This window comes from Petaurus breviceps, unplaced genomic scaffold, assembly GCF_028583685.1.
Source record: "Petaurus breviceps papuanus isolate PSGF00001 unplaced genomic scaffold, PetGlider_PUasm1.0 90681, whole genome shotgun sequence".
In the NCBI taxonomy this organism is placed as follows: domain Eukaryota; kingdom Metazoa; phylum Chordata; class Mammalia; order Diprotodontia; family Petauridae; genus Petaurus; species Petaurus breviceps.
In genome coordinates this window covers 4,818,241-4,835,537 of record NW_027187307.1, presented here as the reverse complement: position 1 = coordinate 4,835,537, position 17,297 = coordinate 4,818,241, and the positions used below count along the sequence as shown (strand labels likewise).

The 17,297-nt window shown below is 46.8% G+C and overlaps 1 protein-coding gene across 1 annotated transcript in view; it reads right to left on the bottom strand.

The window, feature by feature from the left end:
* The window catches only part of BTK (Bruton tyrosine kinase), a 35,715-nt gene that overhangs the window by 13,389 nt on the left and 5,029 nt on the right, over positions 1–17,297 (bottom strand). The window contains exons 2-8 of the mRNA XM_069065237.1: positions 11,211–11,395; positions 10,572–10,670; positions 9,306–9,374; positions 6,980–7,061; positions 2,824–2,952; positions 2,627–2,694; positions 1,335–1,522 (exon numbers count right to left, since the gene is read on the bottom strand). Of these exons, the coding sequence (XP_068921338.1) occupies positions 1,335–1,522; positions 2,627–2,694; positions 2,824–2,952; positions 6,980–7,061; positions 9,306–9,374; positions 10,572–10,670; positions 11,211–11,351 (776 nt within the window). The 5' untranslated portion in view covers positions 11,352–11,395. The remainder of the gene's footprint in view (positions 1–1,334; positions 1,523–2,626; positions 2,695–2,823; positions 2,953–6,979; positions 7,062–9,305; positions 9,375–10,571; positions 10,671–11,210; positions 11,396–17,297) is intronic.

Here is a 17,297-nt window from a genome sequence, read left to right as displayed (position 1 = left end):
AGTGAGAGGAAAGGAAGTAGAGGCACTTATTAGAGATGGCCTTCTCAAGGAGTTTAGCCACAAAAGGAAAAAGCGATATGGGACAATAGCCAGGTGGAAGGTACTGGTTTTCCAAATGTGGGGGTTTTCTTGGCAGAGACATTGGAGTGACTTGCCATTTCTTTCTCCAGCTCATTTTACAGATGAGGAAACTAAAACAAATGGGGTTAAGTGACTCGCCCAGGGTCACACGTGTTAGTAAGTATCTGAGGCCTGATTTGAAAGCAGGTTTTCGTGACTCCATGCACAGCTCGCTATCCACTGAGCCACCTAGCTGTTCTATTCACTAACCATGAAGCATGCCTCTAGGCTCTCTTCTGAATTTCCTTTTCCCTCTATACTGTGTCACTTGGTGATCTTTTTAGTTCCCATGGATCCAAGGGCCATCTCTGTGCTGATGATTCTCAGAGCTACTTATCCAGCCCCAACATCTTTGCTGGCTCCAGTCTGGCATCTATCTATTGGACATCTTCAAGTCATCCTGTCTAAACTGAACCCATTATCTCTTCCCACAAGCTTCTTAACTTCCCTATTCCTACTAAGGGTTCCACTATCATCCTGGTCACCCAGGCTCACAATGTTGATATCATCCTCACTCACCCACTCTCCCTTCCCACTCCCCCACATTCAATCAGCTTCCACTGCCCCTGCCCCCACCCTGGTGCAGGCCCTTCTTACCTCCTGCCTAGCCTAATCAATAACCTTCTGTTTTTGCTTCAGGGCTGACCATGTCACTCCCTTGTTTAATAAACTTGAGGGGCTCAAATAGAAAATCCTTTGTTTAGCTCTTAAAGTCCTTTCCAACCTGGCCCCTTCTTGCCTTTCCGGGCTCTATGACCCTGCTCCTTCCATGATGGGTGAGAGGCCACTTTACCCCTGTCTACATCTTGTGTATACACAGTTGTTTGCATGTTGTCTCTCCTGTTAGAATGTGAGCTCCCTGAGGGCAAGGGCTCTTTTTGCTTGTCTTTGTATCCGTGGAGCTTAGCACAGTACCAGGCGCATAGTAGGCACTTTTTAGAAATGTTTGTGGACTTATCTTGACTTGACTCAACTGTCAGAGATTACAAATTGCAAACCTGCATTGGTAGAGGGCACAGGGAACTCACTGGTATTTCCCTATGCCAATGAAATTGCAGGGCCAGGCCAAAAAATCAAACCAAAGGAAAACACCCCAGACTTCCAAGCAGGGCTGAGACCTGGCTAACGCTCTAGGATTTTGTTTGTATTGGCTGTTGGGGAGGTGCCAGGGCATAGGTGTGTCTGCTTCTGGACTGGATGGAATGGCCTCTCACCCATTTTTGTCCCGAGCTCTCCACCAGGGCAAGGTGCTCTCCTCCAGGATAAAATACTCTTCGCCCTTCTGGAGCTGCAGGTCATTTGCATTCATCGGTGTATAGTCATAGAGAGCGATAACCTTCTTGAGCTCATTTGTGGGGCCGGGACCTCCTGTTGGCTCAGGGGGCAGTGGTTTGTTTACAATCTGTAGGGTGGGAAGTCAAAACAGGTCATGTAAGTAGAAGCGGAGCCTTCCCCTCCCTCCTATCTGCAGTGTAGTCTTAAGACAGTCTAGCCCAGGGGTCGGCAACCTGCAGCCTGGAGGCCACATGTGGCCCTCTAAGTCCTCAAGGGCAGCCCTTTGACTGAATGCCAACTTCCCAGAACAAATGCCCTGGCCTAGCCAAATAAGAAACTCAACCAGAAGTCCAGGAAGCCTAGCCTTTAGTCATAGCTGGGTTGACTTTGGCCAATTAGCTTAGCATTTCTGGGAATCAGTTTTTTCCTCTGTAAAACAGAGATAACTTGGGGCAGCTAGGTGGTGCAGTGAATGGAGCACTGGCCCTGGAGTCAGGAGGACCTGAGTTCAAATGTGACCTCAGACACTTAACACACTTACTAGCTGTGTGACTTTGGGCAAGTCACTTAACCCCAATTTCCCTCCAAAAAGCAAAAACAAACCAAAACACCCCCCCTCCCCAAAACAGAGATAACTGCCTATGTGCCTCAGTATTATTTTTATGATTGCTGTTTGGTTGTTTTTCAATCATGTCCAACTCTCCGTGACCCCATTTGGGGTTTTCTCAGCAGAGATACTGAAGTGGTTTGCCATTTCCTTCTCCAGCTCATTTGACAGATAAGGAAACTGAGGCAAACAGGGTGAAGTGACTTGCCCAGGGTCAGCCAGCTAGGAAGTGTCTGAGGTCAGATTTGAACTCAGGGAGAGGAGTCTTTCTGATTCTAAGCCTGGCACTCTATCCACTGTACCACCTAACTGCCCCTCAAAGTATCTTTGGGAGAATCAAATGAGACAAGGCATGCTTGTGCTTCATTAACCACTGAGTGCTAGATAAATAGTCGGAATTATGCAGGTTCTAAGTGTGTGGTGTCACCCAATGGCAGCTCCAGTGCTTTATAGCTGTCTACCTTTTCCCTAATTGTCTGGCTTGAGAGTGCCCAGTAAGAATTCCAAGCAGCAGGGCATCTCTGGGATGCTCTCTGCTCCTCCCCCTTTAGGATTCTAACTCGGCTCCAGACTCAAAATGTTATTTCACTATTCAGCCAGCCTCCAGATCTAGGCCCCCTATACCTGGTCCTCCTCAGGCGTTGGAGGAAGAGGCTTCTTCGTCTTCCGGTGAGAGCTTCCTGGTTTTAAGCCTGAAAAATAAGAAACCGATAAAAAGAAAGCAAACATTCTGGGGAAGAGCTTAGGGACAGCAAGGGTGGGTCAGCCACAGCAACAACGGAGATAGGATACAGCAAAGCAAGAAATGATAGGGCTCTCACTTCCATTTCGGTTCTCCAGGATTTGACAGCCCATGGCATTTTTGGCTGTCTGAGAGCAGCAGAGGTACTGCCCATCAATCCAGAAGCAAGGGTGGTATTTCTGCACGAGGTCACTGTTATACCGGATCACTGTGGGGAGGGAAGAAGAGAGTAAGAGGTCATTCTGCAGCCCAGGGCCCCTGGCAGGACTTCAGTAGGAGGAGCCAGGGCTTACATTTTTTCCCTTTTGATTAGCTCTCTTTTTTCTCTCCACTGGCCTGATGATTAGTGTATTTTGGGCCTCAGTAGTCCTGAGTACTAGAAAACCTCACAGGGAACATGTGAGTGCTATTAGATGTTGTCTACAGAACACAGAAAAGCTTTTGACCTGGGTTTTCTCAGGTTGCTCTTATAACCATCCTGTGAAGCAGGTGAGAATTAGTTTGGCTTCCACTTTCCAGAAAAGAAACCCAATTCTCTCACTCTCATTCCTAGCCCAGCATTTCATTAAATGCAGCATAAGAAGCATTTGTTAAGTACTTACCATGGGACAGCTATTCTGCTAGGCACAGGAGAGACAAAGACAAAAAGGAAACTTCCATTCTGTCTTTAAAGGATATTGGCCTTAGTAAGGATGGTGGCAGCTGGTCTGTGTATTGCTGCAAAACTGGACAGAGCTCCGTAGAGAGAGCTCAGGGGGGGAGCCTGTACTGTAGGTGGGAGCAAGAATGATTCTGTCTCTGTGATGCATATGTACTCCCCCCCCCACCCTGCTGGGAATATTCAAATGAATTGAACTCTGCTGAATTTGATAAAGGCTGTCCCCAAAGTCTTAGTGGAGTTCAGTTTCAAGAACCCTGCTAAGACTTGGGGACATCTAGTATCTTCTCTGCCTATCTCAGAGTGGGGAAGGGCAAACGAGATAACGCTCAAGAGCACTATACAAATGTAAGGTATTTTTTTTTTATCATTTGTGACATTTTAACAACTCTAACATTATCTTCATGAGAAAAATCTCCAAAGGTCAGGTGGGGGAGGTACATTTTCCAGTCAAGACAAACATGTGAAGTTTCTAAGGCACCCAGGCTCTTCACATAACCTCCAAAAACAATGAAGAGGGGCAGCTAGGTGGCACAGTGAATAGAGCACCGGCCCTGGAGTCAGGAGGACCTGGGTTCAAACTTGGCCTCAGACACTTAACACTTACTAGCCATGGTGACCTTGGACAAGTCACTTAACCCCAATTGCCCTGCCTTCCCCCCTCCAAAATAAAAACAAAAATAAAACAATGAAGGGAACAAAATGGCTAAAAAAAACGGCACATGAAAAAAATGAACTAAACGAGAAAAGCAACAAAATGATCAAAAATATTGATATGGTTTTTTAAAAAATGAATTTCTTGTCAGGACATTCAAATTAAAATGTCCTGTCGGTAGTCAGGGATAAAGGGTTCAGAAAAAAAAAACAGACAATGATTAGAAATACAGTTTGGGAGTCGTTTGCATAGAACAGACAAATGGCCGTTATAACTATAATGGTCATTATTAGTTCAGCTTCTGTTTTTTTGTCTTTTTCATTTCCATTGTCGAAGTCAGCATGGTTCTTCTTTCAGGATAGAACGTGGGCAGCCACTCATGCTTAGGGGACAGGAGGAATACACTGAGCTAGCAAAGGAGACTGTGAAGGGTCAAATAGGCCAAAGGAGAACCAGGAGGGCAGAGTCACAGCAGTCAAAGGGAGGAAGGATTGAGCCCCCACCAAGAGGTACCAAGTGCCTAAGAATCCCTGCATTCTTTTTGCTTCCATTGATATAAGGAGGGTCCAAAAGAACGAGGACTCAGACAAGGCAATGAAGAGGATATTCTTGACGCTATTAAAGAAAGAAAGAGCAGGATCAGAAGCCATTGTAAGGGGCTGCAGGGTTACAGCAGATGAGGATGTGCAGGCAGTGACTGTTAAGCACTCTCTAGGGGCTGGGGTGCAGAGGAAGACTGAGCCATAGGCTACACTTAGTGAGAAAGGAAAACGAGTAGCGTGGAAGCCCATAGAAAACTGGGCCGAGGATTTGGACCCGGTGATGACATTTCAAAGGAGACACTGTGAGTGAGGACAAAGGGAGTATCTGCAAGGGACCCACCATGAGGTGCAAGGAATAATCCAGTTTCTCCTGTGTGGGGCAGTGAGAGGGGGAAGGGCTCACCCTGGAGAGGACAGCCAGGAAAAGGCCAGGCTGCTTTTATCTCCAAAAGACAGAAAGAGTGTAAGAGACCAAAAATGGAGGGAAGTGTGTCACAAATTCAGTGGGTATTCCAGAAGGTGCCACACAGAAGTACAGCCACTGGCAAGGGGGAGGGTTGAGCTGGACAGGGGGCGAGTATAGGAAGAGGTGGCAAGGAAAAGGAATGTCTGCCTCCCAGTAGTCAGTGGTTCCAGATCACAGAAATCAGGGGAACAGGAGGTAGGAATAGGGCAGGAGGAGTGTTAGCTACAGAGAAGCTCATTGGATTAAATCAGGCCTGAGGTTCCAACTGGGATGTTGTGAATGCCGTATCCCCAACAAACTGGCAAAGATAGTAGCAGATGGAAATGGTGTTGGAGGGCACTGCAGGAAGACAGACACAATACCACACACCTGGAGCTCTCAGTTGGTCCAACCATACTTAATTGTTCATACCCTTTGACCAAGAGATCCCCTAAGGAGGTCAGAGTCAGTGGGTGCCCATCAACGAGGGAATAGCTGAACAAACTGCAGTATAGAAAGGTAATGGAATAACATTACACCCTAAGAAATCATGGACATGGAGTACCTGGAGAAACATGGGAAGATGTCTGCAAATGGAACAAAATCAGCGATCAGGAAAATGTTATAAAAATGACTACAGCAATATAAATGAAAGGGAAAACAATCAGAAGCCGAGCCTGGGTAATTGTGATGACCAGTTTGGGCCCTGGAGAAGAGAAGAGAAGAGGAATCCCTCTCTGAGGTGGAGGACTACAGCTATGGAATGGTACATATACCATCAGACAAGATTGACGCATTGGTTTTTTTCTTTGTTACAAGGGTGAGGCCTTTGGGGGTGGGGGCATGCTATCCAGAAACGGAAAAAAATCAACAAAGTTAAAAAAAGAAAACTGTTGTGATGAGATGTGTTTCTGCAGACCCCACCCCTAGCTGGAGTCCCTGCCCCTCTAGACCACTGGCACCAACTATACTTGGGGGCAGCTAGGTGGCTTAGTGGATAGAGCTCAGGCCTGGAGTCAGGAAGACTGGAGTTCAAATCCAGCCTCAGACACTTACTGACTTTGTGACCCCATGGACAGTAAGGTCCACAGTCATGGAGAATTGGATGTGACTGAACAACAACAACACCTAGAGCTCAAGAAGGGAACAAGGGAGTGCGGTTCCAGAAGCCCTGCATGAGAGGACAAGTGACTGTCATGCAATAACCCAACCATACATTATCAGCCTGCCATCCTTCCTGTTTCTCTAGGAGACCTTTCCTGACGGCAGTTCAGCCTGTTAATCTCTCAGGCCCTAAAAGCCATGTAACTATATATATACATGACTATATGTACACGCATGCATCCTGTGGAAGTTTCATCCAAGCTGTACACAGTCAAATTGGGGCAAAAGGCAGAAACTGTGGGCTCTGATCAAATTTAGATCCTTGGAAGGTCTGGAATGCATAAGGAGCTCCCAAGATGAAGGCCTTCTCCTTCTCCTCCTCCTTCACAGTGCTGAGATACAACATGGTACTACCTATGTGTTCTTGGGCAAGTCCCTTCCTCTCTCTGGGCCTCAGTTTCCCCCTCTGTAAAAGGAGATGACCTATAGCCTGTGATCTTGAAAGGATAACCACGTGTAGTAGTGCTTCTTGAAGGGAAGGAAGCCCAAAATGCCACTCTTACAGTTGCTGGCAAGAGAGGGGGAAGGCCCAGTCTTTGTGAGGTGTCCAGGAATGAAGTGTCAATGGAGGGACATAATGGAGCAGGGACACTGAGAGCACAGGGTCAGTCTTGCCCATTAGCCCATTCTTGGCATTGTCCTTCATGTGACTGGTTTGAACCTCTTGATTTTGGCAACTGTGGAGGATTTCACAAGGACGTTTCCAAATGGCCTAAGTTATTTTGTTTTAAAAGGAAGATGTCATTCGTTGGTTTTCCAAACAAGTCTCACCATTTTTGAGCTGATGAATCCAGCGTTTCCTCAGTTCTTCGGTTGGGGAGAAGACATAGAGGGGGCCTTCGTCATACACCACCTACGGAAGGAGCAGAGCCACAACAGTTAGACCTCCAGCAAAGAAGGAAGATCTAGAGCTCCTACCCCATCTAGGCAGTCAGAGGGACACAAGGTTTCCAGTCAATGGAATGGGCTCAAGTTGCCAGGGAATGGTCAGAACTATTGATTCATTATTCTAGGCATGCAAGGTCTATACTTATCTATAACAACAATAATAGCTAGTACTTATATAGTGCTTTACACTTTGCAACCCAGTGTGTGTGTGTGTGTGTGTGTGTGTGTGTGTGTGTCTGTGTATGTGTGTGTATTTCAGCTGATCTTCACAATAACCTTGAGAGGGAAGTGCTATTATTATCCTCATTTTACAGAGGAGGAAGAGAGGTTAAGTTACTTGCCCAGGGTCACACAACTAGTAAATGCCTATCAATCAACAAGCATATATTAAAGACCTACTATATGCCAGCCCTGGGGATACAAATGAAATAATCCGTACTCTCTAGCAGCTACCATTCCAGATTTCTATTCTAAGTTTCCAAATGATCTCAGGACTTCCAGATAAGTGGTTTAGTTTCAGTGTAGTTTGGGGTCACAATATTTATCCTCATCAGGGGATCCTTGTCAGCGTTCCCTCCCCCCCAATGTTTTATAATCACAGCTCATGGATTTCAAGCTGAAAGGGACCTTAGGTCTCCTTCAATTTAGACAAAAAAAATTCTCTCTAATATAGACCCCTAAGAGGTTAAGTGACTGGCCCAAGTTCACCAAGGGGGGTGGCCTCCAGGGCCCCCTCCTTCCGAGCACATATAGTTTCTTACTGTCCACACTGCCCCTTTCTTTGCATCTGACTTTTAAACCTGGAGCTCAGGAGAGGTGGGTGGAGGTCATGATTAGTAGGAACTCGACTCTTGATTTATCTACCAAGTGGCATAAGCATACTCTGAACAAGAAATAGACTGTAACTTAAATGAAAATCAAGGGGCAGCCAGGTGGCGATGTGGATGGAGTGCTGGGCTTAGAATCAGGAAGACCTGAGTACAAACCAGGCCTCAAATACTTCCTGGCTATGTGACCCTGGACAAGTCACTTAACCCTGCTTGCCTCAGTTTCCCCATCTGTCAAATGTGCTGGAGAAAGATATAGCAAACCACCGAGGTATCTGCCAAATGGAGTCACAAAGAGTGGAACAGGACTGAACAACAAGAAGAGTAAATCATAATTGGGAAGATCCACCAATTTGCAAATAGATCTCCACACACTTATTAAGGCTCAGCCACATGTAAGGCCCCAATGCCAGGGGCAGTGGAAGAAAGAGCCCAAGGATGAGACCTGCTGCCTGTCCCTGGGAGCTGGGGAGCATCACATGGCAAATTTGAAGTCCAAGAGAAATGATTTGGGGGTCACTGCTGCTTTGGATTCTTGAAACTGTCTGTCTCCATTAGCACTCTGAGGGGAGAAGACAGCAGGAGGAGAAAGGCCATCTAAAAAGGCCCCTGCTTCCCAGTTTCTTTCTCATCCAAGAAAGGGGACGGGAGACCCTCATTCACCCTGGCTTTGTTACTAGACCTTTGCTGTATTTCTACAACCATGACCAAGAGGCCCTGTTCCCCCTGCCTTCCCCCTGGCCTTCCTCTGCCTGCCTTCCCCCGCCCTCTTCCCCCCTCAACTTCCCCCGCCCCCCTCTGACCCACCCCTTTCCCCCCTCGCCTTCCCTGTGCCCCCTGTCCCCCCTTGCCTTTCCCTCCTTCCCCTCCCTGCCCCCTCTTCCCCACTCCTCCTGGGGGGCACTTCCGGTTCCTTCTCTGCCTTTCAGGGCCTTAGAGACTGCTTTGTTTCTGTTTGCAGAACAAAGGCAAGCCAGGTCCATGAAAACAAATCATTTGAGGTGTTTTTTTTTTCCTGTGCTCACTGCACCTGCCAAGTCCAGGCTAAAGCTGAACCAGGGTTTAATAGGAAACCCAGTAGCAGCCCCTCCCTGGGGAGCCCTGGTCCACTTGTTGATTTTTCCAATTCACAGGACCAGTAATAGGGAGAGGCAATTGAAAGGAAGTGAAATTGCCAGCCACCAAATGGGCATCTCAGTGACTGGAGCTAGGGAGCGCCGTGATGGATGTATTCAATTGCAGGTGCTGCCATCATGCAGACAATAATCCTCAGCCTCACTCTGCCTTCCTGGGCCACTGGGCCACCTGTAGTCTCTGCTCCCTGGGGATCTGGCCGAGGTGCCTGTGAAGGTCCCTTCCAGGCTGATCTTAGTGTGACTTACCTGAAAGGGGTAGGGGAACCTCTCAATGATAGAGATCTGCTCCATCTCACTGGCCTCTTCCCCCTTTCTCTGTAAGAAAAAAAGATAGAGGGCAGGGGTCCTCACCTGTCAACTGTGGAAGGCTCTGACTCAGAGGTAAAGGCATGCCTCAGTGGGCTCTGTCCGCAACCTTGCCACAGAGGTACCAATCTATAGGACTCAACAGCTCATATCTCAGGTTCTTTGGTCTGTCCAGGCTCAGAATCATGAAAGGGTGATGTATAAGGCCATCATCAAAGTCACATCCAGGCTACCCCAGGATGGCAATGAGAACACGTGGCCTCCCCCAGGGATCCTGGTTCTTAACAGGCCTCTAATTCACTCTCTGGGAGACAGATGTAACAGCACATTCTCTAAGGTACCTGGGGGAAGGCCTCACCATGCTGGTGGCTTGAGCCCCTCCTTCTGGGAGACTGAGGGAGGTGGGATGGAATACACAGTGGCGGGGAGGGCCCAGTGTCAGTCCCCTCCAGCTCCATGATGCCATAGACCTGAGGATCTAATTGCTGTCATATTCTATACATCACAAGATACTATAAGAGGCCATGTGATCTAGTGAAGAGAGTCAGGAAGGTCACATACTGGCTATGTGACCTCAGCCATCAGGGCCCTAGGGCGACGTTCCAGAAATGGAAGTTATCTCTTGGTAGTTTCCTCACCAGGAATTCCCTACACTGATGAAGTCCCAGGTCTGGTTCAGATACCATACCCTAGGCCAGAGGTGTCAAACATGCTTACAAGCCTAACAGTTCCCACCAGGAACTGGACTGTCATTGGGAAATGTGTAACACAATAAATAAACATACAATAGGATATGGAGAATGTTAATTTGTGGTTTTCTAAGTCAGGATGTGCCCACAGAGATCCTTACTTATTGTCTAGTGGCCCCTATTTTAGTCTGGTACCACTGGGCTACACTATCTAAAAATTAGGACATTGGTGCTGGAGAACAAAGCTAATAACCATGTTAGAAAACTTTCTGTCTTTTAGTGAAAGAGATGCTGTGTGTCCTAAAAATGTTTGTTGAAATGAACTCATATTTATATTTTGAGAGGTCATTATGCCAACTAAATGGGATGGTATCACAAAGTAACTTATTTTTACTGTACTTATATTGTATGTGGAGCTGAAAATGAGCTCTGCTTATTTAGAGGGTTGGATTGAAATACTTTAGCTCCCCTGAGCAGCCCAGGGGTGGGTGGATAGCAAAGGTTGACCTGTTCTCACCGGGATCTGCCGCTCAGGGGGAGGATTTTTTTCAGGAACCACTGTTTCCACACAGGTGATCTTCTCAACATCTACTGAACCCTTTTTACTTCCTCGTCTCTGAAAAATAAAACAAAGAAGTGAGCAAGGTGGGGTTACTGAAAGTGATTAAGAGACTGGAATGACTCAGTTTTGTTATCTGAATTCCACTGCTCATATCAGAGAGTCTGACAACTTGCAGAAAATCTAGGGGAAGCTCTGACCTGTCATCTTTGTGAGTGACTGGGAATGGGTGACTGAAAAAGCATTCACTGGGCACCAACTATGTGCAGAATTGCTCAGAAGCGAAGAGGATGACAGATCCAGCTCTCAGCCTTGGCCTTCACTATCATCAATAACACAAAACACCCACTCAGAGGCAGACTGATGAAGCCAAAGTCAGATGGCAGGGCTCAAATCCTGCTCCCCACTCAGTGTGTGACTATGGGCAAGTCACATAATGTCTCTAAGCCTTGGTTTCCTCCTCTGTAAAATGGGGCAATACTACTCGCAGACTCTTCCCTACCAGGTGGCAGGGAGGCTCAAGGGAGCTAAATGGATGGAAAGTGTTTTGCAAACTTGAACAGACCGCCTTGGCTGGCCTGCAGCAGGCAGACTCACCCCACGCTCAAAGTCATACTCATAATATGAGAGTTTCTGAACGGTCAAGAGAAAGAGTCGTTTCTTGAAGTTCAGAGGGGAGGTCTTCTTTTTCTGCTGTGATCGTTTAAGGAAGATGCTTTCTAGGATTACTGCAGCCATGTCTTCTCTCTTCTCCTTTCCCCAGTACTCCTCACCTGTGGGCACTAGAGACAGAACTGGTGAGCACCCAGCAAACTACCATCCCTTGGCCCACCTCAAGGGGCCCCATTTTCAATGGGAAGACCACCATGGGTGGCTATCCAGGAGTTATTTGCTTTCACTGATTTCTCTCTTGCTACAGTGCCTACTGGGGCAAATCCTGGGCAAAGGAAGTTCTGGGGCAAACTCCCCCACCATTAGGAGGCTCTGTTAGACTGGGTCATCTTAGAGTCAATTGATTATACTGGAGACTGAATCCACTTGTCTGCTCTCCAGATACCAGAGAAGCAGATGTGCATTGACACCAAGACTCATTTTCTTTTTTTGGCGGGGGGAAAGCAGGACAATTGGGGTTAAGTGACTTGCCCAAGGTCACACAGCTAGTAAGTATTAAGTGTCTAAGGCCAAATTTGAACTGACTCCAGGGCCAGCACTCTATTCACTGCTCCACCTAGCTGCCCCAAGACTCATTTTATATGTAGCCTGTGAACAAGGATAGGTTGCATGCAGCTGTTGATCCTGATGGTTGTCTCTGTCACCCCCCCCCCCAAAGAGATCAGAAATTGAATACAGGGGATGATTTGACACTTGAAGTTCCCAGTTTCCTGGATAGTGTATTTAATTGTTTAATGTGCCCCAAAGAGATCAGAAATTGAATACAGGGGATGATTTGACACTTGAAGTTCCCAGTTTCCTGGATAGTGTATTTAATTGTTTTAATGTGGCATCCCACTGGGATCTGTAACCTTAGCAGGATCTGGGGAGGATGAGGGAACACACCTATGGAGAGGAGGTACAATTAACTGTTTCCACACTGAGCCTGGCCAGAGAGGGGGCACTGCAATGGATAGAACGCCAGCCTAGAGTCAAGAACACCTGAGTTCAAATCCAGCCTCAGACACTTAGTAGCTGTGTGACCCTGAGCAAGTCACTTAACTGTTTGCCTTAGTTCCTCATCTATAAAATGAGCTAGAGAAGGAAATGGCAAACCACTCCAATATCTTTGCCAAGAAAACCCCAAATGGGGTCACAAAGGGTTGGACAGGACTAACTACCACCCCCACCCCTATCACCACCCCCACTCCCCCACCCTCCACCATCACCACCCATCCTCCCCAGTCCCCCCCCCCCCCCCCCCATGACCCCTCCACCCCTCCCACCTCCCCCCCCATGACCCCTCCATCCCCCCCACCTCCCACCCCCATCACCACCAAGCACACTGATCCTGCCTAAGCTGAAGGAAAGAGAATGAAAGCTCTGGGATTTTGCTGGGGATCAGGATGTGACCAGTTTTAGCAATAATCAGGGCAGTAAGAGCCTGCTGACTCCAAAATATAAAGATCCCAATCCTGCCCCAGTGGGCTGGCAGTTCTCTGCTCTGATCCTATCTTCCACCTCACATGACCAGGAAGTAACTTAGTGATTCTCAAGACACCCTAGTGAGGGAAGCAGGCTCCATAATATGTTCCTTTGGAGAAATGAACTGAGACAGAAAAAGGTGACAAAAGGGGAAAAGTGAGTTGGCCTCAGGTCCAGGAAGAAATTTAGTGTTAACACACCAATGCTTTTGCAAAAGGTATTATTATTTTAAGATTTCCAGATGCCTTTGTTTTTCTGTTACAGTGATTTCCAGATGTAGCCCTCCCCAACTCACAGAGTAAGCCTTCCCATGTACTAAAGGAAAACCTTTAATCCAAATTGACACAGCAGCTGTGCATGCAGCCTTAGGCATCCATAGGCCCCAACCTCTCCACAAAAGGAAGGAGATATTTTCTAAGTTCTTCTCAGGGGCCAAGACTAGACCTTATATCATTTGTTCTTATCACAAAGCAATACTTTGTGTCTGTCACTCACACTAAGCTTATAAGAAATGCTCTATTATCAGCTTTAAAACAATAAAATTTCCATTAGAAAGGTGAAAAAGAAAAGCATCATGGGAATAGGAAATAAGTGCTAGAAATTGGTTGACTTTTTAATCACCCCGTCCCTGTAGTGGCAGAATGGTAGCAGGATCAGAGATTTTGAACTGGAAAGGAACTCGGGGACAATCTAGTCCAATCCTCTCACTTTAACAGAGGCCCTAGGAGTTCAAGTGACTTGCCCAAGATGGCACATAGAGTGAGTGGTAGAGCTGAGATTCCAACTCAGGCCCTTGGACTGCATGGCCAGTATTCTTTCCACTGGCTCACACTGCCTCCAACATCTGGCCTTGTTAGAGTTGGCCCCTTATTCTTGGATCCTGATTCAGCTAGCTAATTAATTTAGCTATCCTTCCAACTTCACATCACCTGCAAATCAGATATGCAGGCCACTTAGATCTTTAATCAAGTTGCTGATTTTAAAAATAGCAAATATATTACTTGCCTTCTCAAGGGGTGGGGGTGGGGTGGGAGAGAGGGAGAGAATTTGGAAATAAAAATTTTTACAAATGAATGTTAAAAAATTTAAAAATGCAACTGGGAAATATTTAATGAAATAACTGAAATAAATTTCAAAGGAAAAAAAAAACTATAATCAAACAGAACAGGGCTAACCAAGAACATACTCCTGTGGCATCTTGCCAGAGACTTTTTCCCAGGTTGACATCCATCCAATAATCAGCACTCTTGAGATACAGTTGTTCAGGAACAAATCCCACTGCTGTTTCCCTTCTTTCTGCTGATTATCTAATTTTTCCCTGTGGCCTCAGAAGTAGGCAGAACTTGCCACAACTAGACCTCGGAGACAAAGGGGAAGAGCTGCTGGGTGAGGCCTTGAGATGCTCACATAGTAACCTACGGGCTCCATGGCAACCTACGATTTACCTAAGGGAACAAAGAACAGGAGACCATTCAAAACAGTAGGCTCTAATACAGCGGTGAGCTTGTGTGGGTGGTGGAAAGAACATACACTGAAATCCTGCTTCTGCCACTTTTTATCTGGGTGACCTTGAGCAAGGCACTTGATTTTCTGGGCCTCAGCTCCCTCATCTGGCCTCTAAGATCATATCTAGCCCCAAATCTATGACCCGATGATCTGTCCCTTTCTAGCTTCACTATGATATATCTCGATGCCTCATGGCACTGACGTGACCTTGGGGGGAGGGGAGTCTCGAAGGCAATGTCAGTGAAATCTAAGTTCTTGCAGGTTCTACAATGCTGGAGAGACTCTGAGTCTAGGCCTTGCAATAGGTGATGTTTGTTTTCTGAGCACCAGCCAAGCTAAGTGTAATGAGGCCCATCACAAATGGAGAGGGACCATTTGGAAATAAATTCTCTGACCATGGCAACCCATGAGACAAGGGCAATCCAAGCTATGTTCAACAAAAGAAAGCCAGGGTCTCCAAGTTGGGCGGAACCTCAGAGGTCGTCTAGTCCAACCTTTACCCGAAGCATGAATACCATCTTCAAGGTCCCTTACAAATGACCCGCTGGCCAGAGCTCTAGTGATTGGGAATTCAATATGGCAAATGTCAGCTCCTTCTGGGGATGGCCAGAACATGAGAACTGTTAGAATAGCCTCTAGATGACCTACCTAACCTTTTACCTCTGGTCTCTCTTTCAAACAATCCTTGAAGCCACTGTGAGAATCTTCTCCTTTAAAATAGCACTTACAATGTCACTCCACAGCTCCACAATACATATATATATATATATATATATATATATATATATATATACACACACACACACACACTAACTTCCCACTGCTTCTCAGATCAAGGTAAAGGCTCTTCCCATCCCCCACAGTGGGGCTGCCATCCTCCGGTGCCATCATTGTGAATAGAGAGGCTTTGAAAGAGATATCCATTCCCTTCCAGCCTATGTCTTTTGTGCCTTCCTAATGTGGCTCTTTGCTTGAATGCATTTCCACAGGTCTGAATAAATGCTCAGTTGGCAGACAAAATGTTCAACACTAGCTGTGCTCACAGGTTGCAGAAAGGGAAACCTTGTTCTTTTTTGTCCTCTTCCAGGGTCTTGCCCTTCCCGATGCTCCATTTTGTGAAGATTAATAGATTTCTATAACTGCCTGGTCAGGGGTAGAGAAGGTAGCGGATGGCCTATGGTGGGTCTGAAATGATTTCCAATCAGCTCCCAGGAGAAACTCCTCAGATCAAGTTTGGGGATTCCCTGACCTTATAGCCTGGCGAATAGCCAGGAGCTCTGCAGGACTTCTGTGGTGACTATTCAATTCACCTAGGCTTGGTGGACTCCACTAAAGCCTATAGAGTTTAGGACAAAGCCAGTGATGGGAGGCAGGGTTCTCTGGCATTCCAGAGGCCACATTAGGGCTCATGTGATGCAATGTCAATCCCTGAAGGTTTTGGGGTTGCTGCTCCATTATTGGCAATGTTTCACAGGTTTCTTCTGTGGCTTTGGTAGCTTCTGGGACACTGGGGAGCTTCCTTTCCCCTACCTTGCTTGGGTGGATGGGCTCCTACAGGGTGGTGAGGGCATTTCCAGGTAGCAAATTTGTCAGTTTGGCATATGGCAGCAGAGGGGTTTAGATACTCTTGAACCTGTAACTGTATGCCCCTCTCTGCTCTGGCACTCTGGCTCCAGGTTTTTCTGCTCTATTTTGGTGGGACTATGTGGCTCCTAATTCTACTTTAGTCTTCCTGGCTTCCTCCTGGGCCTCTTGTACCTGCCTATCCTTTGCATCCTGTCTTGGTCTTTCAACACTGTTTTCACTCACATTCTCTCTCAAGCATCTTCAGTCTCTCCTTCACTGGCTCCTTCCCATTTGCTTACAAATGGTCAAGTCTGCCAGGTCCTTTATCCTCTTGCCACTTTTCTACCCTTCCCCCCTCACCCCTTGCCCCATATCTGTCTCTCTCTAGCTTTCCTTTTCTGCCTTCCGAGAGATCATATTTTTTTGGTTATCTTCCTATCTCTGTAACCATTCCATCTCAGTCTCCTTCCCTGGTTCTTCATCCTTTTTTACAACACCTTGATGTGGATGTTCTCAAAGATCTTGTCTTTAGTCCTCTTTCTTCTCTTTCTCTTTCCTCTTCTTCATAAACTAATTTATTCCCATGGCTTCAACCACCACCTCTAAATAGATGATTTCTAATCTGGGATGTGCCAATAAATATTTAACAACAAGCTCTCTCAGACACATTTTAAAGTTTAATCTGCATCATAAATACTTTCTTAAGTCTAGCCAATCAACAAAACAATTGCCTGCCCCCCAATTCTTGGGTTTTGCTCTTAAAAGCCAGTTTCAAGCTGGCTCAAGCACAGCCGTGTTCCCAGCCTCTCTCTCTGGAGCTCCAGAGTCCCAGTTCCCTCAGCCTCCAGCATGGCTCTAGCTGGGTGTCCTGCCAGCATGGCCAATCAGAAGTCTAGCGGACACTTCCAAGAGCTACTGTGGTGGTAGAAGAACTGATGTTGGCCCTCAGGGGCCCCTTTCCTTTTGGAGGATTCCGAGCTGCAGCTTGCTCCCACTTCCTTGGTTGGCCTCCCATTCTTTGACTCTTCTCTGTCCCTCACCTTTCACATGCAGTCCCTGCAGATCTCTTGCTTCAGTCTTCTTTCTGTTTCTAGTCCACACCTTAGTACAGGCCTTCATTGCCACTGCCCTAAACAACTGCAACAGGCTCCTTCTGTATAGGTCTTCCTTCTCCCTGCTCTGCTCCACCCTTCATAGCATGGGCTGAACGAGCCTCTCAAGCATAGATCTGGCCAAGTAACTCCTCTGTGGCCAATGGTTCCACGAGGCCTACGAATAAAGCTCAAACTCCTCTGCTCATCATTCAAGGCCCCTGACTAGCTGGTACCAAAGCCCTTGCTCATGTTTTCTCATGCTATCATCTACCCTACTGTCATGCTCCACCTTCTTGACACTCCAGCTAAACTGGACTCTTCTGTGTCCAGGAGACATGACCTTTCTTTTTTTCTGTCTTTGTACCTCAGTGTGTCTCGCATG